The sequence below is a fragment of the Danio rerio genome, chromosome 15 (assembly GCF_052040795.2).
Source record: "Danio rerio strain M-AB ecotype USA chromosome 15, GRCz13ab, whole genome shotgun sequence".
In the NCBI taxonomy this organism is placed as follows: domain Eukaryota; kingdom Metazoa; phylum Chordata; class Actinopteri; order Cypriniformes; family Danionidae; genus Danio; species Danio rerio.
In genome coordinates, this window is record NC_141035.1 from 7,121,018 (window position 1) to 7,142,312 (window position 21,295).

Genomic DNA, 21,295 nt, shown 5'->3' on the forward strand with positions numbered 1-21,295 from the left:
GGTGGTTCATTCCGCTGTGGTGACCCCAGACTAATAAAGGGTCCGAAAAGAAAATGAATGAATAAAAATTAATTTAACGTAACAGTTGCAAATTACGTGTTTTCTTTTTTGTTTTTTGTTTTTTAAACATTTTTATACTGTAGATTTTAGGCGTTATTTTGAACAACAAAAGACAAAACAATGTGTAAAAAACGTTTTCATAAAAATGACCTACACTGAAAAAACTATTACTTAGATTAAACTAAAAAAATAAGGCAACATTCTCCAACTAGTTTTTGTAAGTTTATAGAACTTGTTATTTTAATTTGGTAAAAATCAATATTATATATTTCACTGTATGCTAAAAAAATAAGTAGAGTCTACAATATAATGCAAAACCTTTGAGTTTTACCACTGTGACAAAGATCAGTATATTGACCAAATAATACTTAGTTAAAATAAGTAACATTTAAAATAAAAATAAGCCTTTTGATTATTTAAATCATTTTCTCTATTACTCTTAATTTTTACAAATTATTTCTTTGATCCAACTTTTATAAGGAAAGAGAGGTATTTGTTTCCAACATTATGACTCTATAACAGTCGCCATATATACAAACAACTGGGAGCACTAAGTTTCTATAATCAATATTAAGGTTAATGTTGTAAAACATTTTAACATTAAAAATGACAGAAACTTCTAACCTCATCTTAAAGTGCAGCATACACACATGCACAAGATTACATGCAGGAGACAAGAATTATGCTTTATGTTATTATTTATAACCGGAGTTAGTCATACATTTTATTTATTTTTTTTAGAAATCATTTGGCCACCGCAATAAATGAAAAGATAAGATTGTAAAATTCAATTCTTTAAATGACGCAAAAATGAACAAAAAGAATAAAACAAAAACATTACATTTGAATATAAATGAATTAATCTAACATGTTAACAACAAAAAGCTAAGTGGGAGATACAGTAGTGTTAACATTATGTGTTATGAGTGGTTGGATTATACGCTATTATATTCCATATTGGCTGCATGGTGGCGCAGTGGTAAGCACGTTGGCCTCACAGCAAGAAGGTCGCTAGTTTGAGCCTCGGCTGAGTCAGTTGTCGTTTCTGTGAGAAGTTTGCATGTTCTCCCTGTGTTGGTGTGAGTTTCCTCCGGGTGCTCCGGTTTCCCCCACAAGTCCAAAGACATGCGGTACAGGTGAATTGGTGTAGGCTAAATTGTCCATAGTGTAGGTGTATGAATGTTTCCCAGTGATGGGTTGCAGCTGGAAAGGCATCCGCTGCATAAAACATATGCTGGATAAGTCATTCCACTGTGGCGACCCCTTATTAATAAAAGGACTAAGCTGAAAAAAAAATGAATGAATGAATGAACACTTTTATTTTTAGAAATATAAACAAATTCAGATATTAATGTTTACAGATAAAACTATCAACCTTTCACTTAAATACCCTTGTAGTAATACTGTACAAGTAAAACAGAACAGTATAGATGTCTTAGCATGCATAAATGAATCCATGGCTGTTTGAAAGCAAATAGAGGCAAAGATAGCCAAATAGATAGAAGTGTGTGTGTGTGTGTGTGTGTGTGTGTGTGTGTGTGTGTCATGGCAGGGTGCTGAATGAGCTCTCTTGAAGGGGGGGTCACTTGTGGGAGGTCATGACCTAGTCGACCCTGGGGGAGTGGAGATCATCAATCAGCAAGAGGCAGGACCAAACAGCAGGAGCTGAACACACCCCCTGTCCCCTAAACCACCCCCTCACACACACACACTGGTGCTAAGCAGATGGCCTTGTAACAACTAGCTTTTGCTCACCTTACACGCACTCATAGATTCACAGATTGAGTGTAATTGATTTTTTTGTTTCTGCTGTTGTTCAGACAGCATTTCACATGTCCCTTTCTGTGAGTTATTAGCAAAGAAACAATATATATATATATATATATATATATATATATATATATATATATATATATATATATATATATATATATATATATATAATTTCCTGTTGCATGACTTGTACAATAAAGTTAAAGGAGTAATCAATTGTTATATATATATATATATATATATATATATATATATATATATATATATATATATATATATATATATATATATATATATATATATATATATATATATGAAGTCAGAATTATTGGAATTTTACAGAATCCCCTATGCGTTTTTTCCTTTTTAAAATATTGCTCAAATGATGTTTAAGAGAGCAAGGAAATTTTCACAGTATGTCTGATAATATTTTTTTCTTCTGGAGAAAGTCTTATTTGTTTTATTTTGGCTAGAATAAAAGCAGTTTTTTAATAAAAAAAAAAACATTTTAAGGTCAAAATTATTAGCCACTTTAAGCTATATATTTTTCAATAGTCTACAGAACAAACGTTATACAATAACTTGTCTAATTAATCTGCCTAGTTAATCTAATTAACCTAGTTAAGCCTTTAAATGTCACTACTGTATAGAAGTGTCTTGAAAAATATCTAGTCAAATATTATTTACTGTCATCATTACAAAAATAAAATTATTAAGTTGTTAGAAATGAGTTATTAAAATTATTATTTATGAATGTGTTGAAAAAAATTCTTCTCTCTGTTAAACAGAAATTGAGGGAAACAGGGGGCTAATAATTTTGACTTCAACTGTATATGTGAATTCCAAGATAATCTTTTTTTGTTTCTAACATCATGCATCTTATTTTTCTTGATACTGGAAGTGCATATTAAATGTGCAGTATACAAGGTTTTGTAAGACACAAATATCATATGCAATTTCATGGGAAGCACCTGCACTAAGCCATAAATCAGGCAAGCTATTAATTTCATTATTTAAATTCTGAGAGGTAACAGTCAAACCCTTATCACGTGTCTAACTGGTGAAGATTGTAAAAAGTAGCATGTATACCAACAGCGCCTCCTATTGTAGTCAACAGGAGACATGACGACTCATTGTCTATGCATGTATGTATGGATATGTAACTATATATATATATATATATATATATATATATATATATATATATATATATATATATATATATATATATATATATATATATATATATAGTGAAGTCAGAATAGCCGCCCTGAATTATTAGCCCTCCTGTTTATTTTTTCCCCAATTTCTGTTTAACAGAGTTTAAGATTTTTTAAAACTATAATAGTTAATATTTTACTAGATATTTTTCAAGACACTTCTGTGCAGCTTAAAGTGACATCTAAAGGCTTAACTCGGTTAATTAGGTTTAGGCAGGTTAGGGTAATTAGGCAAGTTATTGTATAACGATGGTTTGCTCAGTAGATTTTCAAAAAGCTTAATAGCTTAAAGAGGCAAATAATTTTAACCTTAAAATGTTTTTTTTTATTATTATTATTATTAAAAACTGCTTTTATTCTAGCTGAAATAAAACATATAAGACTTTCTCCAGAAGAAAAAAATATGAAACATCATTTGGGAAATATTAAAAACGAAAAAAATGAATAAAGAAAAATTGATGTGGGACTAATAATTCTGACTCTAACTGTATATATTTATATTTCTAAAATGAAGCTTTGGCAGTAAGCAGTAGTTGGTCATGTGGTAATTAATTACATAATTATATATGAATGTATATTTAAAAACTATAACAGAAGTTATATTATCTTGTGACCTAATGATTAACAATCAAATGGAAAATATATATTTGAAAAATAAACAAACATTGTATGAAAAGAGGTGAAGCAGTGGTGCAGTAGGTAGAGCTGTCGCCTTACAGCAAGAAGGTTGTTGGGTCGCTGGTTCGAGCCTCGGCTCAGTTGGCGTTTCTGTGTGAAGTTTGCATGTTCTCCCTGCGTTCACGTGGGTTTCCTCCGGGTGCTCCTGTTTCCCCCACAGTCCAAAGACATGCGGTACAGGTGAATTGGGTAAGCTTAATTGTCCGTAGTGTATGAGTGTGTGTGTGTGGATGTCTCCCAGAAATGGGTTGCGGCTGGAAGGGCATCTGCTGCGTAAAAACTTGCTGGATAAGTTGGCGGTTCATTCCGCTGTGGCGACCCTGGATTAATAAAGGGACTAAGCTGACAAGAAAATGAATGAATGAAAAGGCAAAAACAAACATGATAGTAATGAAAATCCATAAAACGTATTTGAATAAAAACAAAAAGGGTTTTGTCCATGTGTTTAAATCTTCAGTGCTGCACTTTTGAGCCACGTAGTCACACGTTCTTCAATCCTCTATGGAAAAACAAAAGGAACATTTTGTGTGAAAGGCATCCCAGCTCTTTTCCTCAATTAAAATAATGACTAATTATTCCATTATCTGTGTTTTTCTATAAACTCCATTATGTTTTTACCTTCCTGGCTTGGTGCAGTGCAGGTTTATTCACTGATTTTTCTGAGTTCATGTCCATACAGTGAGCAGTGCCGTTAATAAAAATGACTCTGTCATTGTCCGCCATAGTTTCATTCCAGACCACACTTAGCGCTGCCCATGGATCAATGTTGCCTTGATCAGAAGAATAGCTTTTTATGACTTTTGATGATGTACTTTTTTAAAGAAATTAACTCAAACATATATTTTATAGTTGATCTAATTATACATACTGTAAGGCAGAATTATCACAAACATACTTCTTTACAGTTTTATTCATTATTTTTATGTTGTTATTGTTATTAGATGCATATTTTATGGCAGTACAGCATATGTTGTTCTATATAAAATCACAGTCATGATATAGTAGCATTAAATATCATTACTCTTACTTGATACAACCATAAAAGGTGAGTTAAATTCTTCTTAGTTTGCTCATATTTTTTAACAGACCTTTTTATTTTATTTTTTACAATTCGTAAACATTTTTTTGAAAAAGCCCTTACAACCCTGTTTACCGTTGACATAAAGCACTCTTTGAGTTTGAGGCTGGTTTCCTCCATAGTACTGGTTGGTAAAGTCAATGGAGACAAGCAGACTGTCCTGAGAGATGTTGAAGAGTCGAGAGCAGAGCTCAGTCTGAGACTGAAGAGTGAACCTACGGGAGAATGGGCAGCTATCGTCCTCACATGTTTGATCTGCTCCATAAATCAATAAAAAGGTACACAGTTACTTCACTCTTAACAGGCATTATTCAATTTCATTGCATTAGATGTAAAAATAAGTGAAGTTTATTCATGAAATAATTTCAAGAGGATCACGTGCTTATGATTTATCACGGCCGGTCTCGTATTTGCTAATCACTATCTTCCAATTGTATGAGCCCTAAGCTACTATAAATAACCACAGTTTTCAGTTCACTTTATCTTCGGTTGGAAGAAACCCCCATTCCTCCCTTATTCTCCTCCTTTACCTCTGATCGGGCGGCACGGGGGCCCAGTGGTTAGCACTGAGCCCCACAGCAAGAACACTGCCGGCCCTGGTCCCATTTTCCAGGCGTTTCTGTGAGGAGTTTGTATGTTCTCCCCGTGTCCGCATGGGTTTTCCCGGGTTCTCTGTTTTCCTCCCACCATCCAAAGACATTCAACATGCATAACAATCAAGCATTTGTCTAACCACTTTTGTTCCCTTCGATATCGCAGCCGGGGAGTTCTGAGATCCACCGAGCTCAGGCTCCACTCTCGCTCTGCCAACTGGAGGAAGCCCCTGGCTCGAGGATCCCTTGAGCTCGGTGCTCTCTCCCGGGACAGCATGCCAAACTAACTTTTCTAAATCATCAGCTAAGTGTAAACTCTTGAAATGGCATTTATTTTAAAGGTAACACCGACACAAATTATAAGCAATGATTATAAATTATAAGCAATGATTATAACAGATTCACCATTCAAGATAAAGACTATGTACAGTGGAAATCAAAACAATAAACATGTGGTTTTTTTTCCAGAAGATTTAAATATTGATCATTCTTTTTTTGTACTACGCTGTGAAATGTTTTTTACAAAATAAGCAAGGCACTAACTGTGATCAAATTTAGAGAACAGTAATGATTGTAACAGAAAGAAAGATAACATTAGACCTTTTTGAAGAATCCTAAATAAGTAGGAACTGTATTTTAGTCTTGACTAGATCACTAGTCCTGCACAGACATCACTAGTCTCTCAGCACGTCACTAGTTTTTTAGCACATCACTATAATCTCTCAAAGGACATAACTAGTGTGCTTAATTTTGTTTTTCCCTCTCTCTTTCGGTCTCCCTGCAGGTAATTGTGTTCACCCTGTAGGGATCATTGGATCTTTGAAGTTATTGGCTGTTAGGAGAGGAGAGAGCGTATTTAACCTGAGCTGCCTCTCAAGCCAGCATTGGTGGTGGCCAGGTAATGTGGGGGCTGAGCTCTTCTTTGCATCCAGACCTGTTGTGTTCCAGCGCTTAAAAGATCTGATTTAGCTTAAGTAGCTCATTTATGTTGAGACTGTTGAAGTAGAACTTCTATTGTTAATGATGTTTCAACATCTAACAATTCACGCAAAGAGAAGTGAGTTTGGTTGATTTATCTTTACTTTGTTTCTTTTAAGAATTGAGTATGGGTGCCATTTTGTTTTGAATAACTATTTTTGTCCAGTTTCTGCCAGTAAAGTAAGTTAGTTTATGATTTTGTTTTTTCTTTTCAGATTCTTAAGAGATTTTCTTAGGAATTGGTTCTATTTTGTTTGTTATTTTGTCCCCTTTCATTGTTATATTTGACTTATGCAAATTAACTTCTCTTTTTCTAGTTTTTACCTTGATTTTGTTAAGTCATTAGCCATTTTGGGGTGCGTATCCTAAACAACAACATAACTCGCGGCTAAACTATTGATGCATCATATGATGCATCACTTGGGAAAAGAATGATGTTGTGACGAGTGTTTTCCAAAACCCGTAGTTTCTCTGTCGCATATCCATCGTTTGAGCCACGTTAGTTATAACATGAAACGCCCATAATGATGCTCTAAACAGGGTGGAGTAACTACTTTTTTAGAGAAGAACCCAATCATTTCTTTGTGCAAATTATATTGTTTTACACCCACTGGCATAAAAAAATCCAATATTAGTTTTGGTAAAAACATGCACTCACTTTCTATATTAGTTGAATAATATGTAAATGCCACACAAAGGGCCTGTGTTTCCTTTACTAATATTATTGAGAATATTACCAATTCTAATCTAAATGAACATAAAACCACTTACAAAAGCTAACACAAATTCTAACCTCATATATAAATCATATAAATATATTATGAGGCTATTTATTAAGAAATGAAATGTAATATTAATTATTTATTTGGAAATTTAAAAAATCATGTTTTAATAATAATTTAAATGATGATGACGATGATTATTATTATTATTAATATTATTATTGAGTAGGATATATATATATATATATATATATATATATATATATATATATATATATATATATATATATATATATATATATATATATATATATTTATTTATTTATTTATTTTTTTCTTTTTTTAAGCCAACAGGCCCACGACATATACATACAGATACTTTATGAATAACCTACTATAAATATAAATGATTAACGTTTACTATGTTTTTTGTTTTCACAAGCTTTGAAGACATAACATATATTCTGCTTTTAAATCAGAGGTCACCTATAGCTTTCATCATGAGCCACGGCTGTGTTCAAAATGACATCAATCAATGTTTTCAGTGTTTACTGCGAAGGGAGAGCAGTTATAAACATGAAGTTCGCTGAAACTGAACTTTAAAAATGCGTTGAAAGCAAATTTTGCCAAACGAATGCCAAATGCCAAATCAACAAACTATGTTTGTAAAGACGCTACTTGCCACCTTAGTTGGCAAACGATGGTTGTCGGAAACGCACCCCTGGTTAAGGAGATGAGTTCTTCTTCTAGCCATGGCACATCACCAATCAATTATTTTCTGTTGCCATCACATCCCCAGTCCAACTAAGATTGTCTCTCAAAGACATAACTAGTTTCTCACAGACATCACTAATCTCTCACAGGACATACATACTGTTTAATAGTTTCTCACAGATCTATCACTAGTCACTCACCGACATCAATAATATCATACAATCCTCTGATGGGATCTTGATCAGCGTTTCTTCAGTCTCTTTTACTCTACATGGACTATGGTTTCTTAGCCACAACTTTGTCGCCATGAATTTGAATCCTAAACCAGGGCTGCTTCAATTTTTTCTGTTTCCAGCTTCAATGTTTATATGTTTTTCTGTGTGATGACTGCGAGACATCTCTTCATAGAGTGTGTGTGTGAGTGTGTGTGTGTGTGTGTGTGTGTGTGAATATTTGAATAACTGGGTATTTGTTTGAGAACTAGACATTAAATAATGACCAAAAAGAATAGACTTCCAATACTCACAAAAGCCAAACTCAGTGCAGGTCTGGTAGAACCATTGTCTGTAACTAGATGTAGCTGTAGTGTTGTTGAGTTCAAGAAAAAGCTTCTCATGAGAGACATCCAGACATGGGAGATTTTCTCTGGCACGATACATCTGAAGATACATGTATGCCAAACATAGAAAAATGGGCATTTCTGATTTAACCATGCATTATGAGGACAGCCATGAGTGTTACACACACACAAACAACACTGGATTATGAGGACAATCAGTGTTAACTGGGCTTCACTCACACACACCAACACACATTACTAACACTGAATTATGCACACACATCTTTATGCCAACTTCCAATAAGTGAACTGATTTTTATACTGTATTAAACTTATACTACACCTAACTCAATCCCTTAGGAAACTTTCTGGAAAAAATACTACATACCCATATTATTATTTAAATGTGTGCCCTTAAATGTCATTGAAACAACACACACACACACTTTGAAATTTGAAAGTTGTTACCATCACTAGTTTGACCAGACGGTCATAAGCCTCCTCCCTTGGATCACTCTTATTGGTCATGATGTCACAAAGCTCCGCGATGCTGAATGCGACACCTTGCTCATTGTACTGGACAGTTCCCATAAATACATCGGCCAAGCTGTGCAGAAGTTCTGTCTTGTCCTCCAGTTTCAAAGGAGTCTCACAACAGCCAAATTCTTTTCCCACTTCTGTCTCATTTCCCATAAGCAGAGCTGCTTCTACTGCTGCAAATGCCCCCTTCACTTCTGCTACACACTGGACACACACACTCAGATGCATAGGCAAACAAACACAAATTCAGCATGACATTAAATGTGCTCTTACCTTTTTAGAGCCACCCACTGCCTCATTTGTTAGACTATGACCAACCACCTGTAAGAAAAAGAAAGAAAAAAAAAAAAAATATATATATATATATATATATATATATATATATATATATATATATATATATATATAGTTGTTTATATATATACAACAGTTCTGTCTGCTTCTTGAATCTGATTTGCTGATAGTCGTGCATATTTTGCCAGTAACATCACACAAAGGCCTCTTCAGCCTTCACCTTTGTGAAATACTCCGCCCACATAGAGTCAGAGACCAGAGAGAAACTACAGTTTGACAAATATTACTGCTGTGTACTTTTGAGCCTTGTTTAGTCGAGAATGTAGTTATTTCGATTGCAACTATGCAGTTTAATTGTAAGGATAATGCCTATTTAAAATATTTACAATTTCTGAGAAATCTGGTAAGCTGGTAAGCATACTTGCCAACACTCTTGTTTTTCATGGAATATGCCGTATTTCAGACCAATCTCCCGCAACCATTCCGTTTTTTATTTCTTCCGGACAACTCCCATAATTTCACCCCCCTTTTTGGTGCAGTATGTAAACACCCCCAGGTTGCTAACTTTAGTACAGTACCCGATCGTAGTGGCCACCCAAACCCGCTGCATCCTTTAGAGACCTCATCCCAGAACACCCGGTCTCCCGGATTTTCAGAGACATGTTGGCAGGTATGGTGGTAAGTGATATTAGCCCATTTCACACAGTGATACCGGTAAATTTCTGGAAAATTTCCGGAACGACTTTACCGGTATATTCAAAAAAGCGCTGTTCACACAGGCGAGGACGTTACGGAAATTTTCTGGAAAAGAGCATTCACACATCCATTCCAAAATACCGGTAAATTCTGACATCATTCACCACAAATGAGCTTTAAACGGCTGCGCTTGTATTTGTAAACATTTGACTAAATTACAAACTCTGTGGATGATCAATATTGTGAACAACTTTCGCAGGATCACTTTCGCATGTCGAGATGTTTATAATATGTGCGTGTGCAGGCGCTCACAGGCTCTTTCACAGGCACACGCAAAGCTTGAAGGTAAACAAACAACGGCTTATCATAAGCATCTCATCGATGATTATTTACACAGTTGGCATAAAGAAGAACATATAAACGTGATCTGACTAACTTCTAGCAGCTAAATGTGTCTGGAAAAATATTCAAAGGTTTTTATTCTCACAAACAGCGTGGACGTAAATGCGTCTGACTGTTGTGATTGGCTAAAGCAGACGCCTCACGTCAGCACGTTCTAGACGTGCACGCGCTTATTACGGCAATCTTCCTTCTGCATTCACACAGCGCAGCATTCCGGCAAATTGCCGGTAATGTTACAACTTCTCTTTCCGGAAAATAGCCAGAACGAATTTACCGGTATTTTCAAAAAGGACCTGTTCACACATACAACCTTTGTTGTGGAAAGGTCTGTATGTGTGAAAGGGGCTAATCTAAGTCAATCTTTTGTATGTATGTATGTTGTAGTGCTGTATTTATGCTGATTTGTTCACATATCAGGAATTTGTGTTGTGTTGGCAGAAAGAAAAAAATATATGTCTGCATGTGAAAGCCTGCATGTGTTAAGCGTTTTTTCTTATCTCAAACACAACAGCAGTCTGGTAGTGATTGCGTTGCCTTCTTGAAGGCTAATTTTGCTCACACTGTAAGATTATAAGGCTGAACGTGACATGAAATGCCATCCATCTACAGAGATATTTTCTTACAATGCCACAGTCTACAGTTTTCTCTGTTGCAATTGGGATGTCACGTTCAGCCTTATAATCTTACAGTGTGAGCAAAATCAGCTGCCTTGTCATCACTTTAGACAATACACTATAGAGAGTCATTCAAATACTAGATCTAAAGTGACGTTGGTGAATTAGTAAAGGCTTCTACTGTTTTGACGTCAGCTGCAGATGTGAATGAATGGCAGAAGAAAGTAGTTCCTTATACAAAAGGATTTTTAGAATTTCCGTGTTTAGTTTTCTTATTTATATACACGATTGTGCCGTCCAACTCGTAGCCATGTGATATGGCTTTATATCAGCACTGGTGGGACACTAAGGCCAATGCACGCCTCCCACCAGTGCTGATATACAGCCATATCGCACTGCTATCTGTACGATATTACCAGTCGAAATAAAACAAATAAGATTTTATAAAAATCATAGGAGACCTAAACTTCTAAATGCCGATGCCTAAACAAAAATGCTAAACTGTACAAATAATGCAATAACGACTGTAAGTTTTATGCTCAAATGGATAACATCTCCTGGCATTGCAAGATGAAAACTTACCCTATTGTAAGAGCTAAAGTCCAAAACAGCATAAACGGGAGCAGATGATGCCACTGCTCCATAGATAAGATGAGGGAACTACCAGAGAAACAAAAAAAAGTTATTGAATAAAATATATAAATTGTTCAGGGTTACACTGATAAAAGAATTTGATAAAACTTAAGTCTTTATTTTATTAATAAATAAAGATGTCTAACGTGGGCACTGTAAGATAATCTATAGATATATTCTCCCTGTGTTCATGTGAGTTTCCTCCAGTTGCTCCGGTTTCCCCAAAGTGCAAAGACTGTGAAATGAAATAAGCTGAAGTTGCTGTAGTGTGTGTGTGTGTGTGTGAATGCAAGAGTGTATGGGTGATTGCCAGTGTTGGGTTGCGGCTGTGGCGATCCCTGATTAATAAAGGGACTAAACTGAAAAAAAAAAATGAATGAATAAATGAATCAATTGTGAAATCTTACCTTGTTGATTCTGGTAATAAATCTTGGTGGAGATTTCATACTCTAATATGGATTATTTGAGCTGAAAATCTAGATAAAGTAAACCATTGTAAAATTCTTAAACTGAACAACGATGAGAGGTTGGAGAACAAACCTTTCCTCTTAACCAAGCTGAGAGAGCTCCAGCATAGGAACCCCCAAAGCTGATCCAGGTGTTCCTATGAGAAAGGCTGAAACGCTGGCTGATATAATGATGGAAAGCAGCCAAATCTGCCAAACTGAGACAGGAAGGAGATGAAACATGTTATAAATGTCATTGTGGTGATAGAAATGTCTGTCACCATCACATACGCTTGTTGGCTGGAAAGATCTCTCAATTTGTCTGTCTCTAGACCATCTGGGTTGATGCTCTCCCCGTAGAACCGATGCTCTAGAGCCACCAGCAGTGCTCCATGTCTCTCTGCCATCTCCACATGATGACCTGAAATATGATTCAACAGAAAGAATTATGATTTCTGTATCATCATTTATCAAAAATAACTAAAACAGCCTGATTCTATAGTAGAACCTCAAAAAATTGTTATAAACCATCTTTTTATCCCTGTATTTTCTCTTTGTTTATGTCATTCGATCGTGGTTGCATTTCTCTCTTAGTGCTGTTGGACCTCTGTGCTGCATTTGATTGACACTATTGATCATAATATTCTCCTTAATAGGCTTGAAAATGATGTTGGTATTACAGGAACTGCATTGGCTTGATTCAGGTCTTACCTATCGGATGTTTATCAATTTGTATTAGTTAAAAAAAGAAGTGTCATTTTGATTACGATGTGGAGTCCCACAAGGCTCATTTCTTGGTCCCTTACTTTTCACATTATATATGCTATCACTAGGTGATATCTTTAAAAACCATAGATATATACACTAGATGTCGCCTGGCCTATTGTTGTCTATCGGACGGAATGCCTCAATAGCGCCGCCATCTTGCTACAGGGTAGCGCTCCCTTTGAAATGAATGCGGGACTAAGGTACAGTTGAGGACTGTGGCCATGCAAAGCCAGAGATATACACATATACACATATATCTATGATCGGGAGTTTTCCTGGATGTTAGTATGTAATTTTTTTTTCTAATTACGAAAATTATAATTTTACATCACTTTTCTACATTGATGGATCAGTGACCTCACGGGCATTCCTGACAAAAAGCTTGTGTTTGTGTGTACAGAAATGTACTATTCACCCTCCCTGTTAAATATAATCTAATCATGTCCTGAAACACACCTCCTCTCCTGCGTTCACTTCTCATACTGACGGAGTGAGCGATTCGTTTGTGAATGAATCCCCCGAACGACTCTTTCACTAACGTTAGCCGACAATAATACAAGTTTCTGGCAGCGCAGCATCTCGCTGTCATATTTCTTTTGCATTGTTTGCTGATTTTATTTAACAAAACTAGCATAAGCCGAGTGTTTAGTGCGAGTTGGAGCTGCTTTGCCGTATGGTGAATGCAGTAAGTGACTGTTATCCTCAATAACGTTACCTGATTTGCACACAAGTTCAGAACAAACAAAAACAGAAAAAAACATAATATTACCTATGAAATGTTCTGCCTTTGTGCTTTATTTTCTTTGTTTGCTCGTTACTACACCTGTAGACAGCGCTAAAGTCCCGGGTCTTCACGTAATAACACTGTCTTGACTAGTGCGGTTGAATGACATTTGTCCTGGGAGCACTGTACCAATGTGGCGGTGCTATTGACGCATGCTCAGGGTCCCTATGCGATATCTAGTGTATATATCTATGTTTAAAAACATGGAGTTAGTTTGCACTGTTATGTCGATGATACACAACTCTGCATCTCCATTCAGCCTGATAATTTGTATGAATTCACAAAATTATCAGATTGTGTAGATGATATGAATAACTGGATGACCAAAAACTTAAAACTGGGGTCTTGCTTATTAGAGCCCAAAACTTCTCATGCAAAAACCTAGAATACTGTCTCACCCTTCATGGCTTTGCAGTTCAGTTCTTCTCTTCAGTCAAAAAGTAAGAGGTGATTTATGACAATACAGGTTTACAGTTGTTTGAAATGTGTCATTTCATCTTAAAAGATTGCCTAATTTCGACATATGCTATCAGTGTCTAATACGGAAAACTTATTCATGCTTTTATGACCTCTCAGTTAGATTACTGTAATTACTGTTACTAAGTGGTTGTTTTGGAGGCCTATTTAAAAACCCATATCCAGTTCAAAATGCAGCTTTCTAGAATTTAGAAATTTGATCATTTTACTCCGGTTCTTTCAGCATTGCTTTGGCTCCTTTCTAAACATCATTTACATTTTAAAATCTTATTGACAACAAAGCCCTAAATGGCTTAGATCCCCAGTATTTGAGGGAGCTCCTGGTGTATTACAGCCTCTCACATTTGCTACGCTCAACTAATTATGGACAACTGATTATTCCTATAATCAAAACTGATTGTAGTTGTTTTCATATCCAGCACCTAAACTCAATAACAGCCTTCCTACAGCATAGTCAGAGAGGCAGACAGTTTAAATCTAGACTAAAGACATATCTTTGCATTCGCGTACACAAAAAACACGCATAACTTTCAAAATCCAAATCCTCTAAAGGATTTTTAGGCTGCAGATTATAAATTTTTTGGCCAATTTACTGTGTATTGCCATCAGCATTTTACAATCATATGAGGGGTCTTTCCTCATCAACACCAGTGTGCAGCATGCAGCTGGATGATGCAAAGGGAAGCTACAAAACAACGGCTCTAGTGCACTTCATCTGCAGGTGGAGAGACGGAGATTCAATTAAGTTCAATAATGCGTAAGGGCTGATGGAGGAAATATGGTCAGGACAGCGAGGTTACACCCTCACGAAAAGTGCCACGAGATGTTTTTAATGGCCACAGAGAGTCTGGACCTTGGTTTAATGTCTCATAAAAGATTATAATGTCCCCATCACTACTGGGACTTAAGGACCCACACACTCTCAGAAATAAAGCTACAAAACCTGTTACTGGGGCGGTAACTTTTTTAACAGGTGCTTATTTGTGTAAAAAAAAAAAGATACATTTTAAGAAGGCACCGCCCCAGCAGACTTTATCTGTAGACTACACTTCTCCTCCACTGCTGGCTTTACTCAAACCACACGAACAAAACTGCTATTTGGCGCCACCCGGTGGACATTTCAAATGAACGCAGCAATGATATTTAGGAGGGGGAATTACAGTTTTTTGTAATCCTTTTATCATACAAATACTACAGGAACATCACTTTAGATAACCAGCACTCAAGATACACATCGTTTCAATAAACAATCATTTAAAAAAGTGGAGGGAATTTTTTTAATTTTATTAATTCAATATAATAGTAATAATGTAGGTTTACTGTTACAGTTTTTTAAAATGGTTGTCACAAATTTCAGAACCCTGATGTCAATTTTCAAAGTGCTAGACACAAAAATCCAAAACTTTTATCAGAGACTCTCCAGTATTCAAAACTCTGCATGCACTGTAAAAAATGCAGGGTCCCACACAATTCCTTCATGTTGTACCAACACAAATCGATTAAGTTAACTTAACACTTTTAACTATTTTATGTTGATTGAACTTAAAAAAATTAAGTTGTTCCAATGAAATCTCAAGGATTGTGTTGTTTCAGCTCATTTTAAATAGTTTGAACAAGTCATAAAAATGATTTTGAGTGTGTTGTGTTATAAAAACAATCATTCACAATAATTCAATATTGTTGTTAAAAATATGATATTGGTTTCATTATGGTTTATACATAAATGTAGAGGGAATGGTACAAACACTGAACAAAAGTTTTATTCATTCAATCATAATGTAGGTTTACTGTTAAAAAAATGTTAACCAAAGTGTTTCTTACTTCATGTCTCCATATTGAAGGCTGATATATGGCAACATATGCAAATTACAATTGGATTTTCACAGACTATATATGTACATATATGCAAATATGTGTGTGTGGTTGTGTATACGTAATATTTTCATAGATAAAATATATAACATTATAGGTAATATATTTACGTAACATACATGTACATATTTGTAATTCTAATGATTAAAAAAGGTAATACTCTTTTAACATTTTGACATGACATATTTTATATAGGGCAGCATGGTGGTGCAGTGGATAGCACAATGGCCTCACAGCAATAAAGTCGCTGGTTCGAGCCACGGCTGGCTCACTTGGCATTTCTGTGTGAAGCATGTTCTCCCCGTGTTGCCGTGGGTTTCCTCCGGGTGCTTCAGTTTCCCCCACAGTCCAAGGACATGCGGTACAGGTGAATTAAATAAGCTAAATTGTCCGTATTGTATGTGAGTGTGTGCAAGAGTGTATGGGTGTTTCCCAGTGTTGGGTTGTGGCTGGAGGACATCCACTGCATAAAACCTGTGCTGGATAAGTTGCTGGTTCATTCCGCTGTGGCGACCCCTGATTAATAAAGGGCCGAAAAGAAAAATGAAATATTTTATATCTGTGAAATCTATCTGAACTAGTATGTTACATATGTAATGTAATTTGCAAATCCGTATTTTCATATGTCAGATTTGTATTTTGGCATCTGTGTTTCCATCAGTTTGGTCTTGTGGATTTGATCACAGGTTCTCCACATTACAGTGGTGTTTTCATTAGTCAAGTATCATGGAAAGAACTTCTGTCACTGTAAACCCAGGCCTGACACTGGTCTGCTCTTACAGTATGCTTTGAATGTACTTGCTTGCATACAGTAAAGCCAAATATGAAAACGCTGTCTGTAAAAGTGTACATGGGACAAAGAAACAATAAATATGGAATGATGAAATCAGTTGGGTCATCTTCTGTGGTAATGGCTGTTATTTTATCTATCCTGAAACGTTCATCATCTAAACATGCATCAGGAGTAATGCAACAGTTGTATCAGTGGATAGTTACATCATGGTAATTAAATGAACACACGGTTATTCATTTATTCATTTTCTTGTCGGCTTAGTCCCTTTATTAATCCAGGGCTGCCACAGCGGAATGAACCGCCAACTTATCCAGCAAGTTTTTACGCAGCGGATGCCCTTTCAGCCGCAACCCATCTCTGGGAAACATCCACACACACATTCACACACACACACACACACTCATACACTACGTGAAGTTTATTTATAAACAAATTTCGAGAGGATCACGTGCTTATGATTGTTCACAGCTGTTCCAACTTTAGCTAACGACTGATTATCCTATCAGACGATCCTTAACTCACTATAAATAACCAGACTTTTCTCATCTCAATATCTTCGTCTTGAAGAAACCCCCCCACCCAATTCTACTTTCCCTCCTTTCAAACGGGCGTCACGGTGGCCAACGATTAGCGCTGTCGCCTCACAGCAAGAATTCCCCTGGTTTAATTCCTTCCAATCCAGACCGCATTTCTGAGCGGAGTTTGCTCGTTCTCCCCGTGGTCGCGTGGGTTTTCCCCGGGTCCTCCGGTTTCCTCCCACAGTTCAAAAACAAGCACTCTAAACAATTAATCCAAATACCTTAGCTAAACTCTGAGTTCACCTTTCAGCATCCATATCTGACACTTGGCTACAACAAGCAAGAGGGGGAGTCATCGAGATCTACCTGAGCTCACACTCCCCTCTCACCTTGCAACGGGAGGGAACCCAGGGCTCGAAGATCTTATAAGCTTAGGGCTCTCTCCCAGGACAGCATGCCAAACTAGCTTTATTATCAATCATCAGCTAAGTGTGAACTCTTGAAGGACAATTTAGCCTACCCAATTCACCTGTACTGCATGTCTTTGGACTGTGGGGGAAACCGAAGCACCCAGAGGAAACCCACGCGAAGGCAGGAAGAACATGCAAACTCCACACAGAAAAACCAACTGAGCCGAGGTTCGAACCACCGACCCAGCGACCTTCTTGCTGTAAGGCGACAGCACTACCTACTGCGCCACTGCCTCGCCAACACACCGTTATTTCAAATGTTATGTGTAAGTTGCGTTTTAAGATGGGATCAATTTGATGTTTAATTGTGTTACTTTGAAAAGGTGATCTTAGTTCAGTGAACAAAGTATCAAGCTTTGTGTACTGTATCCCAGCATTTGGGAAAAAAAAATTAAGAGTTTTACAAAAATGTGCAATATTAATTGTGAATAGTTGTGAATTTTGTGTCTCGAGTTTAGAAAATTGACACCAGGGTTCTGAATTTTGTGGCAAAACAATTGTAGAAAACTGTATTTCAGCTTTAGCAATGGATATTGTAATGTTGGGACTTGAAGCAAGAAAAACTGTTGCTCACCAAATAACACAGAGAATTTGGATAGAGGGCCTTCTCCTCCTATATAAAGAAACACTGGCCCGTCTGAACGCTGCCAATACACGTCATTCACAAAATATGTCTGTGCAGAATAGGAAAAACAATATATTATCATGTCAATAGAAGTTTACAGGTACAAATCATTTCTTCATTTTAATATAAAGGAATCACAGGTTGTTCATTATAATAGTCTATTATTAGACTATTATTAGAAATATTTGTTCTAGAAATATTCATTAGGTCTTGAGCCACCTTGATCATATTAAAAAAACCATGACATTTAAAGTAGACTGTGAATGCAAGGCATGTCTGATTGTATTTATTACCTGTGGTAAGGTTTTGTCATTTTGCCTGTCAAAGTGGTCCACGGGTTGGTGAATTGTGCCTTTTTTTGGAGTAGCGTGTGTCAAATGCTGTTTTACTTTGGCTTGCTGTATGTTATGCACATGATCCTTTATTCTCCAAAGAACTTGACCTAAAATATATACGGTATAGAGTTTGGTTATGTAAGGTGGGATGAGAATAAAAACATTTGCTTCAGCTAGAACAGAAATAAGTGCTTCAGCCATTTTTTTAGGATTTGCAGTAGAAGCTACTTTTTATAAACTGGTAAATTAGGCTTGTATTGGCTTACCAAAGCTTTCAGTGCATGGTTGATTGTTTTTAATATTGGGACAGTTGCAACAGTTTTTGCATTTCCTTCAGTTTCTCAGAGACAGTTTTTTTTTTTTTTTGTGCAAGTTTTAATATGATGAACCCATATCTATCCAACACCAACGTACATTGCTATAATGTGTGTATATATATGATAACATATGCAGTATTATATTAACTGACCTCAAGCTGGGGTCCACAAGTAAAGGGACAGTTACTCACAGGGACAGTTGCAACATTTATTGAAATGTTATAATAAAAAAAAATTCTAAAATATCAGGTTGGATTTTATTTAGATTTTTTGGCAAACAGACCATGTAAAGTCGTCACCTTGTAATTATAAGGTTCTATTTGCGTTCTAAATGATTTTGAGATATTGAGCTTCAAAGTTTATGCATTCCAAACAGACAACAGTATGCGTGTAACATATCTCTTTCATACATTAACATGACAGAGACCCTAAATATACTCTAAATGTAAATTATCAAAAAATTTGGTAAGACTTTATAATAACTACACACTATGAATCATTTATTAAGCATTAGCAAATAGTGAACTCATTATCTGTCAAGCATTAACTCTACATTAATAAACATTAGTAAGCAGTTTATAACTGCATCTATTAATGCTGTATTCTTGACTTACGACCACATTTATAATGTGCTTAATAATTGTACTTTCATACTTTGTTAATTATTTATTTTTCATTACTAAATAAAGTATTGCATTATTTACAAACCAGTTATTTAAGCATAGTTGGTGGTTTTTTAAGATCATTCAGAATGAGTTAGTAAATGATTAATAAACTATTGAAAACAACATTTATATATCTTATTATTCAGGCAAATATTTATACTTAACTAATGTGTTAATAAATGCTTTACTAACTCAACTTCATCCAGTTTTGTGACGTAATCTAAAGTGAGGACTATTCTTGCTTTATAAATGCCTTATAAATGATAATTGAAGAGTCAGTTAAATTCTAAAAAGGAAAGAAGTACATAAACAACATTATTAATTTCTTTTCATTTGAAGATACACTAATAAAACTGTATCAAATGAAAAGTAAATCTGTGCAACCTGATCTAAAATAAAATGACTGTACAGTTTAAACATTGCATCTTTTTTTTTATTGTTGAATTATTATAATGTTGTTGTTTTATACAATTTTATGTCGTATTTTGACACTCCTGTTATTCAGCAATGTTCAATATTTACAATATCTAATTCAGAAAAGATTGCAGTGATTATTGTTCATTTGATACCAAACCTTTAATTATCATTTATAAGGGATTTATGAAGCATAAATAGTCCTCACTTTAGATTAGGTCACAAAACTGCATGAAGTTGAGTTAATAAAGCATTTGTTAACATACTAACATATGCCTGAATATTAAGATGTATAAACCTTGATTTCAACAGTTTATTAATCATTTACTAATTCTGAATGATGTTAAAAACCTCCAACTACTCTTAAATACAACTGGTTTGTAAATAATTCAAAACTTCATTTAGTAATGAAAAATAAATCATTAACAAAGTATGAAAGTACAGTTATTAAGCACATTATACATGTGGTTGTAAGGCAAGAATACAGCATTTGTATTCACAGTTGTAAACTGCTTACTAGCGTTTAATAATGTAGAGTTAATGCTTAACAAATAATAAATTCACTAGATGCTAATGCTTAATAAATGGTTTATAGTGTGTAGTTATTATAAAGTGTTACCAAAAAATTTTTACATTTGCAAATAGGGAAAAAAAAAAACGGCAAATGCAGATAGAAGCTTCTAATTCTAAAAAATATTTTTCCCCTTGGAATTATAAAGTTCTATTTGACAGATCATTCACTGAAGCATTACTAATCAAGAAATACAATCAGTCTGCTTATTAATTTAATAATAATTAAAAAAAATTGGTTTTGTTTGATATGTAGATGTTTGAGAAAGTTTTTTTTTCTTTTTATTTTTTTTTTTTGCTTTCTATAACATTTAATTAATGTTTTAGGATAAATATTTTTTTCAAATATGTTCAAATTAAGCATACAAGGCTGTGCTTTATATTTTGTCCAGTCCAGCTGTTAATTTTATGTAATTAATATGAATTATATACTTTATGTGAATTACAAAATTATATTTATTGATTTATTTGCCCCATAAAATAGTATTTGCCCTTAAAGGCTTAATATTAAATTGAAAGACTTTAAAAGAAAACAGACAATGAGCAAATGAATTTAATAAACACAGAAAAATGTTGCACTGACTATATACACTCAAACAAAAATATTTGACATTTAATATATTACATTTTAAATAGCTGTTTCTGTTTTAACAATGTAAATCTCAATGTGGAAAACGCTTCTTAATC

The 21,295-nt window shown here is 35.0% G+C and overlaps 1 protein-coding gene across 1 annotated transcript; it reads right to left on the bottom strand.

Moving 5' to 3' along the window:
• Positions 1-4,083: 4,083 nt before the first annotated feature.
• prss16 (serine protease 16) lies at positions 4,084-19,140 on the bottom strand. Its single transcript, XM_087283564.1, has 11 exons — positions 18,601-19,140; positions 18,257-18,356; positions 12,292-12,421; positions 12,095-12,218; positions 11,504-11,581; positions 9,189-9,236; positions 8,844-9,119; positions 8,343-8,475; positions 4,885-5,064; positions 4,350-4,501; positions 4,084-4,230 (listed from the first exon to the last, which is right to left on the bottom strand). Exons 1-11 carry the CDS (start codon positions 18,841-18,843, stop codon positions 4,177-4,179), a joined length of 1,518 nt encoding a protein of 505 aa, XP_087139690.1. The 5' UTR covers positions 18,844-19,140; the 3' UTR covers positions 4,084-4,176.
• Positions 19,141-21,295: the final 2,155 nt, after the last annotated feature.